We start from the raw sequence: 21,386 nt of genomic DNA, 5'->3' as shown, positions 1-21,386 counted from the left end.
TCAGAAAAAATATTCCATCTACATAGTATTACAACTGCTTCATATGAAAAAATAAAAAATCTCCAGTCAGTTGTCAAAAGGAAAAATAAGAGTTTTAAAAATAAGAGTTATCCAGCATGAAGACTTTCTATGCTGAAGTGATTTCAAATGTAACCAAGTTTTGAAAACCAACTAGCAAGATCAAAATCAACTACAGACTATGATAAATAGAAAAGAAAAGACTGAACAACTACTCTCTTTTCATTATGCCAGAATAGGAAAGTGCTCAGTAAAATTAAGTGTCAATAAATGAAGACAAGATTAAACTTTTTTTCTAAGCATAGACACAATTATCCTGTGAAAATTACTCATATTGGATGGTAATGAAGCAGATAGCTTAGTGAAATTGAGAACATATCTGGTTCACTATAATGGGATTTTTCGTTAGATTAGATCACATTTTATGTTAGTCATCCAGAGTCAGGGCCCATGTTGATTAGCAGAAAGGGTTAAAAAAGAAAATGTTATTGTTTTTCCTGAGCCAGAAGGGCCACGATTAAATAATATGACAACAGTAAATATTTATTGTGTCTGCATACCAGGAAATGTGGTATAGATTTCCCAGTAGTGTGTGAATACAGAGCTCTGTCTCTAATGTACTACTGCTTATTATTTTGTCTTGCAAGTTCCAGTTCCACTGTAGACTTCCCTGGTTTTGAGACAAGAGAAAATGTTCATAATAATTTCCCATCAACAGTTTAGAACAGTTCAGAGCATAGTTTACAAAAATGGTAAAAAGTGAGGACAGGATGCTGCAGAAACTCACCATAGGAACTGTGAGGTTTTGCAGATCTTTACATTGGAGATTACATATTACAGATTACATATTTCAAGTTCGAACAAGCTGCCATAATACCTGTAGACTTTTCCTATGAATAATCTATATTGCTGTGTTTTTCACTTATATTTACCCATTTTCACTCACATCACTTATATGTTCCTGTTTTTCTGCAGATCATTGTCTCAGCTGAAATAAATTTAGGTTCAATTAAAGTCACTAACGACCACAATTAATTTGTTAACATTTGTGTATGGTGGAAAAATCCATATGAAGAGAGAAGGCTCTTCATTCACATGAAAAGGCACCCAAAATAAAATTTAAAAGTATTCTATGAAATAGTGATATTTGTAAAAATCACAACATAAAGAATGTATGGATCACAGTTAATTCTTTTTGAACTAGATAAACTTTCAAATTAAGTAATATGTAAGTAGAGGACACTAGTTTTACTATAATTATAATGTTGCCTTTTTTTATAGATCTGGATAACGTAGAGGGCATTGCTGTGGACTGGATTGGAAATAACCTTTATTGGACAAATGATGGCCATAGGAAAACCATTAATGTGGCCAGGCTGGAAAAAGCCTCTCAGAGTCGGAAGACACTTTTAGAGGGAGAAATGTCTCATCCCAGAGGAATTGTGGTGGATCCAGTTAATGGGTATATAATATTTGACCAACTTTATATAAGAAACATTAAAATAAATACATTTGTTGCTTATGTATTTAATAATACTAAGTTGTATTTACATTCCTATGTGTAGCTGAATTTACACACTAATGATCTTATTGGGAAAAGTTTTGTATTTAATGATTTTGTCTCCTAGAGAATGCATTATATTAACACCAAAATACGTTGAACTGAAATAGATTATTTGTGTATAGGATATATTACTTGATTTATTCAGATTGGCACTATAATTCTCTATTTTAATTAGCTTGGCACAAGATAAATAATCAACTGAATCAGAGAATCAATTTCAATTTTTAAAGGGTATTGCCATTTAATGTAGTCAAAAAATAGCAAATGTTTTTGAACATCTATTATTGGCCAGGCATTTTGCTATATAGGTTACTATGCTCCTATTCCATAAGCCCCACAACAATCATTTGAATTAGTTGCTATTCTTGTCTCTTAAAGGGAAACTGAAAACTGACTGCAAAAACAATCCAATTGGTAGGAAACTGGGTAGACATAAACCCAGGCATCCTGTCTCCATGACTTTACTCTTAGCCACTATATTCCACTGCTTTTCGATAGTCTAGAATGGTAATCACCTCATTTTATACATTACCATAGTTTCCATATAGGGACATCATTTAAAGTATGTGTTACTTGTTCTAGAATGGAATAATTTATGTAATTCTTGGTAACATATTTTCTTTTTTAAAATTCAGATCTATTTTCTGAATACAAAACTGGACTTATAGAAATATAAAAAGTGAAAATTCCTAACAAAATTTCATAATTAAATGAATGTGTTGTATATTTTTATGGACACATTTTTGTCTGTTTTTTCCTCCATGACTTACATGTCACTATTTCATATTAGCAGGAGTGAATATTCTTTACACCTTACTGAACACATGCAAAAATAGATTTAATTGGTTAGGAGGCATATGTATCCTTCCTAAACTGAGATCACCAAATTGCAGTTCCTTGGCTTGTTGGTGTTCAGATTAGCTCCAAAGACATCCAGGGTGCTTCTTCCTGGGCAGTGGATGAATTCATTGCACATGTTTTCATAAGGTACAATTATAAAGTAATTTCATGTGTAGATTTTATAATTATCTGTTTTATTCTCAGACTTTTAAACCAATTCATCTATTGAATTTTAAATGAAGTCAATCTTAGTTTTTAGAGATAATATTTACTTCACACTGTCCAAGTTTACTTTAGGAAAGTAGTTTAAAATATATCTTAAAACAGCATCTTCCTTCTCAATATTCTGCCAGGGAAAAATGTTTTCTGATAGAGTTAAAGGACCAGTGTTGTGCTCAGAAAGATGACATAAACATGGAGAGCATAAAATCATATACTTTGAAAGGTAGTTTAGAGGCCACCATCCTCTAAATTTTGGTCTCTCTCATCAAATTTAGGAATCCCCTTCAATACTTCCCAGGTAGGTAGGTATTCAACTTACGTTTGAAACCTACAGTATCTATATAGCTCATACTATTTGGATGTAATTTCTTTACTTTTCATTAACACAATATCTGCATTCTTGTAATGTCTGTCTACCAACTGACCCTGAGCACAAGGCATAAATGTAATACATATCATAAAAGAACTAAAAAAATATTATTAGGAATCCGAGTAATGAGGTTATTTTTACTTTTATTCCAAAAAAGTCTGTAGATAAACTTTATCAAAAGTTTATATTTGAACAGGCCTTGAAAGAAGAGGTAGACTTTTTCTTGCTATATTAGCAGAAGACCAGATTAACCTACTTTTTATTTGGTGACAACCAAGGGTGTCACCTAGAAAAAAATCTTTGTTTTAGCTTCTGTTAGTTTTACAGATTGTGTCCTATTTGATATGTTTAAGAATCATCATCTTTTGATATTTATTATAAAGCTTTCACAATATGCTTAAAAGAGCTTAATTAGTATGAAAAAATTGATAGTATGTTTATACTTAGTTTTTTCAAATCTGCCAGTTTAGATCACAGTAGAATTTTTAGTCATGGTTGCAGATCTTTCCTAAATTACCTAAAAAATTCTTTAGGGTCTACAAAATGTGAGAGGCAAGGGTGTCTCTAGGGTCAGCAGCTTAGAAAATCTCTGGGGCTTTATAATGTTGTATATGAGGTGACTGAGTTAAATCCACATTTTAATTAATAACTTAGGAACTTTCAACATGACCCTAAAACAACACATATGGTGGGTTTTAACCTTATTCTTGAGGGAACTGGAACATTAGTTCAAGACTCCCTCTCCCACTGTTAGAGATTATACAAAAGATTTGTTTTTCAAGGCAGACACTTTTGTTTGAGATAGAAATTAAAGCTCAAAATCTCAAGGTCAGTCAACCTGCTGTTATTAAACTTATGTGCTGCTAAATCATCTTCTGTGGATTTTGGGGTAATAATAAGCAGTAATAAAGCATAGATAATTTGCATCAGGAAGACAAATTAGACCTAGCCAAACAAACCCAGTATGACTGTGCCCTTTAGAACAAAGGCAATCCAATTACCTGTCTTAAAAAATAATAATTCATCTGAGATTAAATAAAGTCTGGAGTAGATAATTAACTGTGCCATGGGTTCTCATGTCAGTCGTCTGCTTTTTAATCACATAATTGATTATATCATTTTTGAAGTGGACAACATTTAAAAATAGTAACGCCTCAAAAAATCATTTCCTAGACTTGGTATCAATTTCAAAGCTAGATATCTGGCACCTATTATCAGAATAATTATGGCATGAAGCTAATGGTAGTAGCAGGTTTTCTGTATGAAATAAGATTAAATGTACTAGCACCACTGAACAAATCATTACTTCCCTTAGAACTTCACCGTTGCTACCTTCCTTTGATGGATAAGCATTTAGATAGGAAAAGAAATCAGAACGTAACTAGATTTCATGGAAGTGTCAAATCCGAGGAGGTCTCTCCTTATATGGTGGCTGGTTGAAATAACACATATGCACTCTTGTTTTTAATGTCTTAGTTGGATGTATTGGACAGACTGGGAGGAAGATGAAATAGATGACAGCGTGGGAAGGATTGAGAAGGCCTGGATGGATGGCTTCAATCGGCAGATTTTTGTGACTTCAAAGATGCTGTGGCCAAACGGTTTAACTCTGGACTTTCACACCAACACATTATACTGGTGTGATGCCTATTATGATCATATTGAAAAAGTGTTTTTGAATGGAACTCACAGGAAGGTAAAAGACAAATGCTGCTGTTTTTAACCCACAGGCTTCTTTTTTCACAGAGCCTTGTTGTGTTGTGTTAAAAATACTTTCAAGTTTATTTTTACTCTTCTGAGGTGGCTGCCAATAGTCTCTGTGGGGTGGCTGAAGGAGGCTGAGCATTAAGTAGTGCAGCTGGCACTTGCCTCCAGGAAACCAGGCCCGGCTCACTGTGGTATGCCAGGATTTGTGGGATTTTTAAAAGAAGCTCTCAGCATATCAGAGCTGTTTTCAAATGCAGTTTTTCTCCATTATTGATGAGTTTTCTATGACCAAGAAACCTCACTCTAGTCAAATATGTTCAATATTTACAACTAAATTTAACATTGTGTATTATGAGAAAGTAATTAAAATGCATGTATTTGAATAAAGAAGTTTGTGACATTGGAACCGAAACATAGTAGGAATGAACTGAACCTCAAGCTTATTGGTATGAGTAGATATTCCTTAACTCTTACTTCTTTTGCTAGAATTATTGCAAAATAACTTCGAAATTCTTGGATAAAATTGGGGATGATGCAGTTAACTGTAAGACAGGCATAGTTGACAAATCAGCTTTATATTATCACTATCTAACCACACATAACACCATGAACTGACTTCAACTGTTAAATAATGGAAAAATGGAATGTTAGAAATTACCAAAATACTTCCTTAGATATTACATTTTTTTTCTTTTTGGAAAGAAAAACTGCACATTGGCTAAGCCTACTCATTATGGATTCTGTTTGAAAATAAATACTACACTAATCAGTTAAGGGTGTTTCAGTTATCAGTTGACTCTAATACTTCAAATATATTTTTCCCAAATCAGTTAAATTGGTTGGCATTTAACCTAATGTCATAAACTTAACAGGTGCTAAATAAATCTTTATGATTCTTTAGAAGATATTGGTATTTATACAATATGCATAACATTTTAATGGCCAGCATATTTTAATATACATAAAGTAAGGGGAAAAATTAAGAAACTATCTCAATTATTCATTAAGTAATAATTCAGCATGAATAATTCAGCTAAAAGGAACAAATTTTGAATTTTTGATCCTAAGTTATTTGGTAACTTTCATAATTCTCAAATATTAAGTGAAGTGAATGCAAAATGTATTCTCATATTATATTCAATATGATTTTGTACATAATGATAGGTGAAAACATCTTATTATTGATGGTATCATTCCCCTTCTACAACCCTACAAGTGAAACAGGACTGGAATTTTTATCACATAATTTTAACAACAACAAAAATATATAGCTGGAATGTAAATGAATATATCAAGAAAATCAAAATTGAAATTTGTTGATCGGTCTTATCTTTTTAATAATAATACATGTTTCTGTGTTTAAAATTAAAATGTTTACCTTCTTTTCTGTCAACTCATAGATTTCTTAAATTTGCATTGGCCCAATTAAAGTACAAGGATCCCTTTCCCTCTCAATACCATTTGAATATGTTCTATTCATTGACTATTGAATGAGCCACATTGTAATATGCATAATAACGCTAATTATACAGATCGATTTTTATCCCAGGATATGATAGTGCAATACCATAATGAAAAGAGACAGAAATGAGAGCTAGGCAAAGTTATTTGAACATTTGCATTCTTGATCATATTTATAGTGTCATATATGCAATAATTTAAATGAATGATGAATGATACGTAGATGGTTTCCTTCAAATAGTATGTCCTAAAACAGAAAAATATGCTCACAGTGTGAAATCCATTTTTCAAATCTACTAGAAAAACATGAGTTCAGTTTTAGATTATTATCTGTTATACTTATTTAAAAATTATTTTTTCTAAATATTTAGTTATGTTTCTAAAGGTCAGTTTTGATTTTTCACAATGTGTTTATATTTTACAGATTGTTTACAGTGGGAAAGAGTTGAACCATCCTTTTGGACTGTCGCATCATGGGAATTATGTGTTCTGGACTGATTATATGAATGGTTCCATTTTTCAACTAGATTTGATAACGAGTGAGGTAACATTACTGAGGCATGAAAGACCACCCCTGTTTGGGCTTCAGATTTATGATCCAAGAAAGCAACAAGGTATTAAAAAGCAAATAAAACTGCTTCTGATTTTCACATATAATAATATTTTACAGCATTTATAAAAAGGTTTTATTTTGACAGTGTTTCTGAAGTTTTATGATAAAAGATGTCCATTTTGTTCCAAAGTCAATCAAATCATAGATGTGGTTATCATAAAAAACTATATTTTTTATTGTTCTACATAGCCTGAGTGAGTTACTATGGGGATTCTATTTGAGTGAAGTTTCAGGACTTCTCCAAATATTTCCTTATTCTTGTCATTTTCAATGAAGAAGGCTGTTAGTTGTTTAAAGTAAAACAATTCTCTTAACGCTTTCAAATAGTAAGTACTGTGAGCTGTGAAAAAAACATCCTTGGTTTGAAGGCTACTGAAAAATTGAAAAAAAGAAATGCATTATACAAGAAAAATTTTATTTTAAAAACTATCTCAGTATATTTATCTGGTTAGTTTCAATGTATATTTAAGAAACGTAATTATTTTAAATGATATGAAAGTTAAACCATCTACCATAATATTCATGTCTTATTAAAATCAGATAACATTGTTTTATGCTTTATCTGTATAAGTTATTAATATTTATGAGGATACCCACAAATACCATTACTCAGAATTTAGGCATAAATGAAGACAACAGTTTAGTAAATTATGTGGTAGTTTGTTTTTTTTTTTAATGAGTCTAAACAGTCCTCTTCCTTTTTTAAATGGAGATATTCTTGTGAAAATTTAATGAGCATACATTTTAATAAATTTAGGATATGTAAATTATATCCTGAGTTTTCTAATGCATATGTCATCAATAGGAAATTATCTAGCAACAGAGTTTTCGAAGATGTTTCAGCCAAACCAGAGATCATAAAGCAAACTATCTAATTCAAGCCTTCAGTTTTTTTCTACTATATTAAAATTTTTTTCTTGGGAGACAAATGCAATTTTATAAAAATAACAGAAGTGTATAAATGAGGGGCATCAATAACTAGTAAAAGATAAAATTATCTTTCAAAATAATAAAACTAAAATTATTTGGATGGTAAAATCTGTGGTCAAGAAATGAAAAATAGAGACATGGCCTGGATAGATTACAAGGTAGTATTTTCTGTTACATTCATATAAACCCAGTCCTCCAGCCCCGCCTCCACACACTGTTCCTCCAATTGTCTCCAGCGTTGACAAACTACACCACTACTGTAGTTTGCTTACACTGAACTGGAGCCAAGATTATAAACAGGAACAAAACTCCTCATCTGCAGGATCTTGTTTTCAGTTTTACTGCTCCCTCTAACTTCTTGGATTTCATCACACCAATCAATATAAAATCACATTTTCCATTTCTTTTCTCTTTAGAAATTGTACCTATTGGCCGGGCTTGGTCGCTCAGCCTGTCATCCCAGCACTTTGGGAGGCCGAGGCGAGTAGATTGCCTGAGCCCCGGGGTTCAAGACCAGCCTGGGCAAATTGGTGAGACCTCGTCTCTACAGTACATCACACACACAAAATAGCCAGGTGTGGTAGCACGCGCCTGTAGTTCTGGCTACTTGGAAGGCTGAGGTGGAAGGATCGCCTAAGCCCAGCAGGTCAAGGCTGCAGTGACTGTGAGCGTGCCGTTACACTCCAGCCTGGGGGACAGAGTGAGACTCCAACTCAAAAAAAAAAAAAAAAGAAAAAGAAAAGGAAAGAAAAGAAATTGTACCTCTTGAATGTCATTGCTGAATTCCCTCTAGCTGAAGTCCATAACGTTTTTACAATATTCATATTCTTTAAACTTCCAGTTACTTTAGTGAGTTGATGAACTCAATTCAACACATGTAGTGAAAAATGCCCTGGACTTAAATCTGAGTCCAGACACTTTCTCCTTTTGAAACTTTGGACTCATCGTGAAAAATTTAACAAAGATAGGAAATGTTTTCATAAAATCTATGTATGTGTTAAATAAATATTTGTTATATAAGAATAAAACTTACAAAGCATGGTGCCTGAAAATTTATAGTCGTTAATTTGGCCCTACAATTTGTCAGTCAGAAGGCACTTATTTTTAAACTTTTCCTACATGTAGGTATTTTAAATAAGTATTCAGTAGAGTAATGTGTCAGAATTATGTACAACAATGTATGTAACTCTGACAGAGGAATGTTTCTGGTGTTCTGAAAGGTGACATTAACATAAAATTGTTCAGTGTTATCCCTTGGAAGGACAATGGTCTTTTAAAAGGGTTTTTTCCCTCCTTTTAACTAAAGGAACATCAAAATGGAAAACTTAAGCTCTGATTACTAAACTCTTTTTCGACTTGTATTGTACAAACCATTATATCCTGTTTTACTGAGTGAATATATTCAACAAAATTGATTATTTTTATTAGCTTAGATGAGCTAATCAATTGGCTTCAGTTTTTTTTACCCAGTCTTCATAAAGCTAATGATTGTCTAGTACACACCTGGATCTTTAACAGATAGTAATTATGGAAAGGATCCTTGGTTAATAGCTTTTTTTGCTTAGTCAATAAACATTGACATTGGATCATCAACTCAAGATCTAAATTTTTAGTATCTTTTACTATATTGATCAAAGAAGCTGGGTTACGAAGTAAAATGCACTCAGATATTCAAATATAGGCTTGTTGTCTTGTTATATTTTCTCTCAAGGATGTTTCTCTTGGCATCATTTGAATATCATGTTAATAAATATTTGAAAATAGATCATCAGTATCACGTAAATGTTGGTTGCATATTGTCCTGTTAGATTATTTTTTCTAAGGATAAAATTATAGTAATTTAATAGAAAACCAAAGCCAATCTGATACAACCATGCAATTTCTATTTTTCTCTCACTGAGAAATACAGGCTATATGACTTTATTTGTATATATAGTATATATAGACTATATTTATTTGTATATATTATTTATACATATGTGTATGATTCTGTACAGCTAGCTAGACAGGTAGATAGTATTAATGTTTATACACATGCACAGCATCTGACAGGAACACCATGAAAAATATTCAGGGATGCCAATAACATCTAAACATTTTAGACTCTGTCAAAAAATTAGTCAGCTAATCAGATCCCCTACTTACTCCTCATATTAGAAAAGACACTTGTCAAATTACTTGGAACATATCAGCTAATTTCAGGAAGATATAGATATTCAACATACTAAACAGAAAACTACCTCTAATAATGAATTCTTAAGTAATTCTTAGGAATTTAGCGCCAAGATATTTTTCTCATATGTTACTGTAATTTCTTCTGACAAATTTATAAGCTTTCCTTCTTCATTAACATCAGGTGACTAGAACAGTTTTTAGAACTTTCTCCAAAAATTCCTCCTATAAAGAACAGCAATTACTTATATCTTTACCTTTTTATTTTCTAGGTTTCAAAGCACTCTCATTTTTGTACATTTTAGAGAATGAGATAATTAAAACTAAGTAATATTCTAATAAGAGTTTGTGAAATTTATTCCATATATAATTAAAAATTATTTTATACCAAATAGATATTATTAACTAATAATGAATTGCAATTATTAAAACTACCGGGAAGTTAGTTAAGCCTTGTTATTTAAAAGTCACAAAAAAATTTGAGATATGCACTATTGATTTATATTTTACATAGGAGAAACTCACAGATCAGGTAGATGTAAGCCATTGGTCTTCAGGAAACACAGTGAGCTAGGGATAAAACTGAGAATCAAATTCAGGTCTGATATTATTTATATGCCCAATTTTATTTTTGAAAATTTTATAACTACTGTACTTTTAGAGAGAAAGGCACATACATTTTCTTTGGTCATTGTAATTTTATCACTGATACATTTTGTATTCAAATTTATTTTAATATAAAGTTCCATTTGTCAGCCGGGCTCCGTGGCTCAACCTGTAATCCCGCACCTTTGGGAGGCTGAGGTGAATGGATTGCCTGAGCCCACGGGTTCGAGACCCGCCTGGGCAGCGAGACCTCATCTCTACAATAAATCAAAAAATCAGCCGGGCCTCGAAGCGCATGCCTGTAATTCCGGCTACTTGGAAGGCTGAGGCGGAAGGATAGCCAGAGCCCAGCAGGCGAGGTTGTGGTGGCCGGGAGCGGCCACTGCACTCCAGTCTGGGCGACAGAGTGAGACTCCAACTCAAAAAAAAAATAAAAATTCAAAAAAGGTCCACTTGTCTACTTTTATAGAATCCAGAATTCAGAGATCTTAAGTTACATAGCACTCGAATAACAAAAATAGCAATTTTTATATAATGTATAACAAGTTTATTAAGCCCTTTTATTTTATAGGTTAAGTAAATTTAGGTTTAATGATAGTATTATCATCACAAAATACATTTTTCTTTTCAAATTTCTTATTTTTGAAATAATCACTATAAAAATAATCCAAAATACTAACTAGATTCTTAATATAGTTACACACACAGTAGCTTCAAAGCAAGTCAAATATAAATACAATCTTCAATGAGCATGTAATACTGAAAGAGAAAAAATAAGAAACATTTTATGCTTTTCTCAGATTGACTGACATTATTCAAAGTTGATTTTTCTGAAATTATCCTTAATTAAATGCATGATTTGTCAAGCCTCAGGATTCATATACTAGTGTTTATCCAACTTGTGGAATAAATGTGATGTCTACTGCCTCTTCTAAATGACAAGCTTGAATATCCCTGAATTAATTAGAAAAGAAGAGACTCTTCCTAGGTTTACCTCTTTCATATCAGTTACAGAAAATTCTCACTCTGGATATGTTAAAACGCTGAAAAAAATCAAGAATTTAGGAAGCATATAGGAAAAGGAATTTCTTCTTTCTACCATTTTGGAAAAAAATCAGATTAAAAGAAGACTGAAACAGTGGGATTCTTTTATGCTGGTTTATATATTCTGCTATTTGCTATTAATAAAAGATACCTTATTAACAAAAATTAAATTTCTAATGTCTGAAGACATGGAGATGTTAATATAGGCTTGTGAAATGTCTTCATATATTATTCATGTCTTTATTACTATTTCGTGGAGGTTAAATCTATCTACCCACTTGTATCCTGTATCTAGACTCCAAATGATTGTTGCTGTTTTTCTGACTGCTAACTAAAAGTTAGCTTCACTCATTCATTCATTTAACTGTTTATCAAACACACCCTGTGCCAGGCACTATTTATAAGGTGGACAATAGTTCTACTTCTGAAAGATACAAGATTGGGGGGTAAAAAACTCAAGTGTTTGAACCAGACTGACAGCTATCTTAAACTAGATATTGAAAGCTATTCCTTGTTTGTTTTCCTTGCATATTTGATTTTTTTAAAAATCTACTTCATAAAAGTAACTAAGACTTTCATTTTGTTGTTTTTATTATGTTATTTTAGCATATCCTTTGGTGATCTAATTTTATTTTCTCATATATAAATAAGAGTTTCAGAGCATAAATTTTTGAGTAAGAAAATATTATTTCTAATTATTTACAAATAATACTGATAAAATAATTAGTACTCTCTTGAAATAGTGATTTTTTTAATAAGAATTATGTTTTTCTGTTTAGACATTGGAAGAAACATTTAGACTCTTAGACATTCAGGAGTCTTACCTGTAACTGAGATAAAATCGAATAAAATTTTATGCATATGTAAGGTAACTAGCTCTAGGATTGATTACGGATTTTCAGTAATGGTGGTTACCAACATATTAATGATTCTTTTTTTGATGCTTATGTGTAAAACCAATTACTTTGACATATTTTAGAGAGGATATTTTATATGAAATGTTTTGCTAGCTACTAGAACTTGAAAAAAGACTACACATGATCTTTAATTGGTACATGCTCAACTAATGAAATTCGAAAATGTATTGGGTTACTGTTAAAAAAGATCTAAGCAATTCTGAAAAGAAGCTATGGAATTATTCAAATTATGAATTTCTGTCATGATAGAATATCAATTCTTATTTTTAATGTGTATTATTCACAGAAAAGAAATATATTTCAAAGTTTGAATAATGGTTATTTATTTTTAAGTACTTAAACTTTGTATTCATTGAGAGTGGTAAGAGCCACAATCATATTATGGAATTAAATAATATGATATTTAGCGTATATTTATTTTTGATATTTCAAAATATTTTCAGTAATTTCTTATTTCTTACTGCTTAAATTCTTCCTCTATTTTTCAAAATATTTTTAATTAATTCTAATTTTCCAGAATCTGAATGTCACTGAAATATTGAGTACACAATTTAATCCTGTACATAATGTGCATAACATAGACCGAACACCTGCATGTCCTGTGAAGTAACACATTTTTATTCCATGGTCATGGAATAAACGTGACTATATATGGAAGCTACTTAAAACATTTTAACTTTTCTTATTGAAAAAAGTTTGAAATAATCTTAAGTATCCTCTGAGTTAAGACATTGATGTTACTGCTTGAATTATTAGCTTTCATGTATATTTTTAATTTTTAATAAATGTAGAAAATTAAATTTAATTTTCATAATAATGAAAAGAAATGATAATATACTTTAGGTTATTTCTTCTGATCTGTGGGCACACAATAATAGTTTATGGGAATGCATTGGATATTGATTGCATACAAAGGAATTTTAGTGATTTTTTTCTCACTTTGTATTCTCTACATAGCACATTCAATTCCTGAAGTCCACAGTATAATAACCTAGTTTGTCACTTTGGTCACATTGTTTGTACTTGTACTTCAATCATCTTATTAGTTTATTGTGTGGTACCTAGTGATTAAAATCTTTCTTATTTCTAATGCTTGAGTAAGATCTTCTATTACAATCAAAATTTTATTTATTGATACCTTAAAGATACAACATAGTATTAAATGACCTTGACAATTGCACTGCCAATTGGATTGTTGGTGTTGTTGAGTTCTTTTTAAAGTTTGCCACAGGTAGGTATAGTCATACATGACATTAGGACACTTCAGTCAATGACAGACCACATATACAACAAGGATCCCATAAGATAATAATACTGTGTTTTTGCAGTACTTTTTCTATGTTTAGATACACAGATTTTTATCACTGTGTTACAACTGCCTACAGTATTCAGTACAGTAGCACACTGTACAGGTTTGTAGTCTAGGAGCAATAGACTATATCATATAGCCTAAGTGTGTAGAAGGCTATACCATCGAGATTTATGTAAGTACACTCTATGATGTTCTCACAATGACATAATGATGCTTTGTAGAATGTATCCTCAGCATTAAGTGATGCACAGCTGTAAATACACTTTTTTCCTTGCCTTTCCAATATATGGTAATAAATGGCATCAAAACATGATTACTAAAATTTTAGTTACTCTTACCTACACCTCTAAAATTTTTAAAGAATACAAAATTACAGCCAGATAGGAGGAATAAATTCTAGTGTTCTACACCACTGTAGAATGACTATAGTTAACAATAATACATTATGTGGTTTTAAATAGCTGGAAGGAGGATATTGAATGTTCCCAATGCAAAAAAAATGATAAATGTTTGAGATTATAGCTATGCTATTTACCCTCACCCAATACATGTATGGAAACATCATTATGTACCTCATGAATATGCATATTTCTCATTTGTCAATTAAAAAAAAATTAAATGATATCTAAGAGCCCCCAAGGGTGCCTCACATATGTTTATGAATAATACCTGCATGAATTTCCTCTCAAGCCTACTTAACTGGTGTCCATTGTTTGCCTCATCAGTGACTCTGCTCTAAGGAAAAACATTTGTGACCTTGAGATCTGTGAATTTTCCTGATACCAGCAAGGCTACTCATTTTTAAGTTTTCACAGATATCCCATGTTTCCTGGACTCCTCTGAATACACCGACTTAACCCATGAACTCTTTGCATAAAGGGGAACAACATCCCACTTTTGTCCTCAGGGCTCATTTGCTTTCTGTTCACTGGGGATCCAATGCCACATTCCAAGGGCCAGTGGTCTACTCTCCAAGGAACTCAACCTGGAATGCAGTAGGCCTAATCTGGAAAGCTATCCATTCTGTTCCTCTTTTACCTCTCTTATCTAGTACCTAACCACGTAAAGACCTTTACCTCCTCCAGCCAACATGAAAATTCCCCTTTTCTACCAATGTATCATATATTTTTGAACATTTATGAATTTATTTATGATTCAGTAGGAACTTGACTATATTATAATATATAATACACATAACACATATATATTTATACCCACATATATCTCCTAGAAAGAAGGTGAACCTAAGCTGGCTGACTTTGGTTGGATTTAGAATTCTCTGACACATTTTGTCCCCTTCTCTTGCAGGTGACAATATGTGCCGAGTAAATAATGGGGGCTGTAGTACACTTTGCTTGGCCATCCCAGGAGGCCGGGTGTGTGCTTGTGCTGATAACCAACTTTTGGATGAAAATGGGACAACTTGCACATGTAAGTTCTTGTTCATTTTATACTCATTGTTTATTTGGCTCTTTCTGAAGACTAGAAGCAGATGAAACTAAGGAATTAAAATCAGACTTGGAAAGATTAATTCAGATAATGGCTTAGATATAATTATTTTTGGACCACAAATTATTAACTGATCAATTTCTAAATAAAGCTGAATAATGACAATGATGACATTTTGCAGAGCTCACTGCGGCATATTGTCCAGTAAAACATTTGAAAAAGGATATGCCACAGAAGCAAATATTTCCTGAAGTTGTAAGGAAACCTCACCATCAACAGTTGCAACTAAAAATGCATAACTGTTGGTTAGATAGACGGTATGGTGATGCACAACATAGGCCTAAAATGCCTTTAAATGGCTCAGTTAGTTCAGTTATCTAAATTTGGTGGTGAAGAACAAGGAGGGAGGCAAACAAGAGATTTCAAAAGAATTTATAAACTCTAAATAGTAAATTAACTGGATTGCTTGATTTGGATTAAAGGCACTTTCATTAATTTTTGCTGACATTTCTCAATTTACTGCATCTTATTATTCCAGTGAGATGCTCTTGAAATTTGTACCATATATGGCATTCTTAAACACAGTAACAGCAACAATAGTATGCATGAACTGCATACTACATAAAAGTTTCTGGAATGATTTGATCTTGGATTGTGTGTGAGAGTTTGCAGAAAAACACAACTAATAGGATGTGAGTGTGTATGTGTAGACATTTATTATAAGAAATTATCTTTAGCCGGGCTCGGTGGCTCAGCCTGTAATCCCGCGCCTTTGGGAGGCTGAGGTGAGTGGATTGCCTGAGCCCGCGGGTTCGAGACCCACCTGGGCAGCGAGACCTCATCTCTATAATAAATCAAAAAGTCAGCCGGGCGTGGTAGCGCTTGCCTGTAGTTCCAGCTACTTGGAAGGCTGAGATGGAAGGATTGCCTGAGCCCAGCAGGTCGAGGCTGCGGTGGCCGGTAGCGGCCACTGCACTCCAGTCTGGGCGACAGAGTGAGACTCCAATTCAAAAAAAAAAAAAAGGAAAAAAAGAAATTATCTTTTGTGATTATAAAAACTGGCAAGTCAGAAAATCTGCAGGTAGCAAGCTGGAGATTCATGAGAGCCAATAGTGTACAAGTAGTCCAAATATCAGCAGCGTGAGACTCAGGAAGAGCTGATATTATAGTTTAAGCCCAAAGGCAGGGAAAAACATATATTTCAGCTCAAAGCAGTCAGGCAGGAGAAGTTCTTTTTACTTGTGTGAGGGTCAACCTTTTTGTTCAACTGATTAGAGCCTGCTCACCTACATTAGGGAAGGCATCTACTTTAATAAGTTTACTAATGCAGATGTTAATCTCATTCAAAACACCCTCACAGACATACCCAAAATAATGTTTGACCAAATATCTGGACACTTCATAGCCCAGTCAAGTTGGTACATAAAATTAATGATCACAAATTCTTAAATCAATATTTCTTCATCAGTTATGATTCTCTTTTGGGAAAGAGAAGGAGGAATAATTGTAATAAAAGTTACTCAACTTATCTGTAACATCTCATTTATTTTTGAAGAAGAAAATATGTTTTAAAAGTATTCAAAAAACTTATTTAAAAGTGTAACATATGAAAAATATGAGAAAATATTTTTAAAAATAAGAAATCAATTTATAATGCTACTATTCATCAGTAAACCATGAAGACATTTTAATATGGTTTCTTATAATTCTATATCACTGGGAGTTATTTTTATTATTGCTACTACATATTTATTGAATGCTTACACTGATATGGATGCATTTTATAATACATTTTTATGAGTTTCCTTAATAAATTTTTATGATTTTCATTCGTTCTTACCAAGTAATTAAGGTACTATTACTTTCTCATTCCATAATTAATAATTTAGACTTGGGGCTTAATTATTTTTTAAATTTCACACAGTTAGTAAGTGAAACTTCTGGAATTTATACCCTACATTATTTCATTTTGGTTACTGAACTCTTGATTGTGTGTATTTCTACTTTTTGGTTTTGGATCATACTACAATATAGTTATTTTGTCCTTTAGTTGTATTTCATATGAGCAAAAAACATCTTATGTAACTCAATAGCTTTGTAAACATAATTTTCAGTGACTGTTTTTCTAACCACTTATCTTTTTACATTTGATGTATGGGAATATTTATGATGAATTGCTATTTTGTTATTTTATATATGTTTCTCTACAACTTTGACTTTTTATGTATTATACCATATGGTCTATGTTTAATTTGTGTTAAAACTCTTTTGGCATTTGAAATAATACTCCCAGTTTTATATTCTATGATTGTTATTTTGAGCTCCAACTATAAAAGATGAGGACATTAGTTTCCTTCTGGTTCCTTTCTGCTCATCTTCCTCAATTTTACTCCTTACTATAATTTAGGATTTCTAAAAGAGAATATTATTTTGAATCATCAAAAATTCAGTCATTTTTTAATAAAAAATTTTTGGACATTTACAGTTATTTAATTAATTTTACAATTTTTTTAGACATAGATCAGTGTTTCATTAGTTGTATTGTTTAGTACTCAAACTTTTACTGCTCTGTTGTTTATTTGTTAACTTTCACTGCTGTGTTGTTAAATGGACTGTATCTTTCAATAACTTCTTCAAAAAGACTACATAGAATACAATGGTATCTCCATAATTGTAGGTTCCTCATCAGCAGATTCAATCAATTATGGATAAAGAATATTTGAAAAAAAAAATTGATGGTTGCATCTGTACTAAACACACTTTTGTTCTTGTCATTCCTGTCTCACTTCTTTAACCACATGAAACGAGATTGGATTAATTAATAGCACACAATACTGGACACACAAGCGAAATCCAATAGTTGTCATAGTATGTCCACTATTTACATAGGCTTTATCGTGTATTAGATAATATAAATAATCCAGAAGTGATTTAAAGTATGGGGAGGATGTGTTCAGGTTATGTGCTAATACCTCATCATTTAATATAAGGGACTTACATATTCACTGATTTTGATATTTATGAAGGGTCCTGGAACTAACTTTGTAGATACCAAAGTCAGTATCATTGAGCTCTTATGTATTCCACATATGTTTTCTGTGCATTTATATGTGAATAGTATTTTTTCTGAGTTTTAGTATTTGGTTAAACAAAATTTTCCTTCAAAATTCTAGAAATATTCCTCAATTGCTTTGGAACTACGAACTTCAAAATACAAGCATAAATTTTACTGTAGCTAGGTTTTTTCTTTAGTAATAGAGCTTTTAAAATTGGTTTCCATAGAAGATAGTTCTCAGAGGTACTCTTTTTCTGAGTCATCAAGTAATTGCTTCCCCTTCCTTTGTTCTGTGGTATTATTTTGAAATTTCTGTTTTGTTGTGATCAGAAGAAAAGAAACCTATCAAGACCCATAGTTTGCCGGTAGGCAGAAATTAAGTATGGCTTTGAACAACTTAAAGTCAGTCAAGTTGGCTGCTAGACTGAATCTTCTCTTAGTTATTAAAGAAAAAAAAAGATTGGTTGAAGTATACCTTTGCAAGTTTCTACCACAGTCTTAACATTGCTTTTCTGACATAATATGGCATCTTCTGCTAACCTATTTGAATGATTCTGACATTTTGAACAGATGAATGCACACACACACACACACACACACACACACACACACACACACACACACAGCAGCCTTCATGAATTTCCACCAGATCTCATGAAATGTTTGCTCTACCACTAGCCTACTTCTCAAAGATGGGAGGTAGCACTAAAAGCACCTCCTCTTTTTTTTTTTTTTTTTTGAGTTGGAGTCTCACTCTGTCGTCCAGACTGGAGTGCAGTGGCCGCTCCCGGCCACCGCAGCCTCGACCTGCTGGGCTCCGGCAATCCTTTCGCCTCAGCCTTCCGAGTAGCTGGAACTACAGGCGTGTGCTACCACGCCCAGCTAATTTTTTGATTTATTGTAGAGATGAGGTCTCGCCAAGTTGCCCAGGCGGGTCTCGAACCCGCGGGCTCAGGCAATCCACTCACCTCAGCCTCCCAAAGGCGCGGGATTACAGGCTGAGCCACCGAGCCCGGCTAGCACCTCCTCTTTTTGTCGGTACAGATTTATAGTCAGTACTGCAGGAGCAAAACATCTGTCTTCCTACCTAAAGATAAAAGGTTTATTCAGTTTCCAGTGGAATAATTTAGAAGGCCTCCTGAACAAATCTTTAAATCTAATCCTATTGGCCTTACAAATTCAAAATTACCTTATGATAATATCAATAGAATGATCAAAAGACCAAACTCTCAGAGATCTTGTATATTTTCATTTTTGTTCTTGGTCATTGTAGGAAGTTGGGGGGGGGGGTGCATTTATCAGGTACTAAAATCTGGATGGTATTTGGAACTTGAAATTTTCTAATTCTTTAATTTCAGTTGAGTATATTATAATTACATGTGTCAATGGCCTCTAATTATATTTGAATGTAATTCAGTTGAATATACAGAAATTCTATTTCTGATTTCTTGTATTTTCATTCACCATTAAAAACATATGGATTACATTTGAATTAGCATATCTATGTCTATATTGACATAGACATAATTTATCTCTGTGAGTTCAAAGTTTGTTCCCCTTGCCTATACAACCAATGGAACTTAGGGTGAAAGGCTCATTGGGGCATTACACTGACCCTTAGCCTAATCTCTAGCCCTTGAGGAGGACATGCACATAAACACCTCAGACTAAAAGAATGTCTTAACTGCTCCCTTATATACTTTACTAGTTATTCTATCTTATACTCAGATACTATCTTTTTGATCGAGTTTGTCCTTCATGCTTATTTTAACAAGATTCACCTGCATTTAAATATAACGGTGGGAGATGACCCACAGAGTTATTTGCTTTGCTACTATACTCTATTAGAAATGACCCTGTCACTTCGTCTAAATCCACAAACGGATTTTAAGTATTGCTTTTCTCTAGCAGTGACTGTATATAGTACTTTTCATATAGTACTGAGTCTTATGTAGTTTCTTCTTTGCCATAACTGCCAAACTAAAAAGCAGTAAAACATGTTCAGTAGTTTCTTGGAGGTCAGAGATATAAATATCTTAAAAGAAATTCTAGCTGAGCACACACTCCAGTAGCACTTGGAATGCTTCAGACACTCAACTATGAAAACAACAGCAACAACAATAAGAGGAATATAAGTATTTATGCCTAAATAATCCAGGCTATCACTGGACATCTCCATATAAGTAAAAATTAGATGACTTTGGCTTGTGGAAATACTATATACAATGTTGGTTACAAAGCTGATGTTAGAAGATTTGTTATTATGGTTGTACACATGTGATTTTACACCTGGTGAAAGTTAGAGGAAATTGAACAGTTGGTCTTTTTCTAAATCTATAATTCATAGATAAGGTAGCCCCAGTGCAACACAAGGGAAAAGAAAGAAGAAGGCTTTCTCTATACTTGTTGCATTGAACAACGTCAAATTAACAAAAATGAGTTCTTTGAGAATTTGTTTTTACATCTGGCTGTTAAAAAATCTGCTATATCTTTTAATATATAAGCATGCAACTTGCCTAGGCTTCTCTCAAATGTATTAGGAAAAACCAAGAATAATAATATTAGTTCATATCTTGCAAAAAAAAAAAACCCAAACAAAGCAAAATGTGTTAGTATACATTATTTAAGTTCATTTTATTTAATGGTAAGAGTTTTTCAAGGATTTGTTAACCTTAGTTTGCAGTTGGGGCAACTAAAGTACAGAAATACTACAAACAGAGTTCATGGTAGCAGAATACAGTAGTGCAAAACAAAAATCAGTGTGCCACTAACTTCTCATTAGTGCTTATTCTTTGGGGTGTTTGATTTAGTAAGCTAGATTATAGCCATGTGAACTGGAGTCAACTGTATTAACTATGTAATCTGAGTCTAACAAGTCAAACAATGTTGCAACCATTGTGACCTGTTCCTCATGGTTTCAGTCATCGTGGTTGAACTGACATTAAACGAACAAAAACCCACTGGCAATCCACTCACTTCAGCCTCCCAAAGGCAGCGAGACCTCATCTCTACAATAAATCAAAAATCAGCTGGGCGTGGTAGCACATGCCTGTAATTCTGGCTACTCGTAAGGCTGAGGCGGAAGGATTGCTGGAGCCCAGCAGGT

At 32.7% G+C, this 21,386-nt stretch overlaps 1 protein-coding gene across 1 annotated transcript in view; it reads left to right on the top strand.

Moving 5' to 3' along the window:
* LRP1B (LDL receptor related protein 1B) overlaps positions 1–21,386 on the top strand; it is a 1,912,798-nt gene that overhangs the window by 1,127,681 nt on the left and 763,731 nt on the right. Inside the window, exons 12-15 of the mRNA XM_008055101.2 lie at positions 1,300–1,480; positions 4,491–4,710; positions 6,607–6,796; positions 15,085–15,207. Coding sequence (XP_008053292.1) covers positions 1,300–1,480; positions 4,491–4,710; positions 6,607–6,796; positions 15,085–15,207 — 714 coding nt within the window. The remainder of the gene's footprint in view (positions 1–1,299; positions 1,481–4,490; positions 4,711–6,606; positions 6,797–15,084; positions 15,208–21,386) is intronic.

The sequence above is a fragment of the Carlito syrichta genome, unplaced genomic scaffold (genome assembly GCF_000164805.1).
Source record: "Carlito syrichta isolate Samal-C Ts95f unplaced genomic scaffold, Tarsius_syrichta-2.0.1 Scaffold301673, whole genome shotgun sequence".
NCBI lineage: Eukaryota > Metazoa > Chordata > Mammalia > Primates > Tarsiidae > Carlito > Carlito syrichta.
The sequence above is the reverse complement of the archived record's forward strand: the minus strand, read 5'-3'. Positions and strand labels throughout refer to the sequence as shown.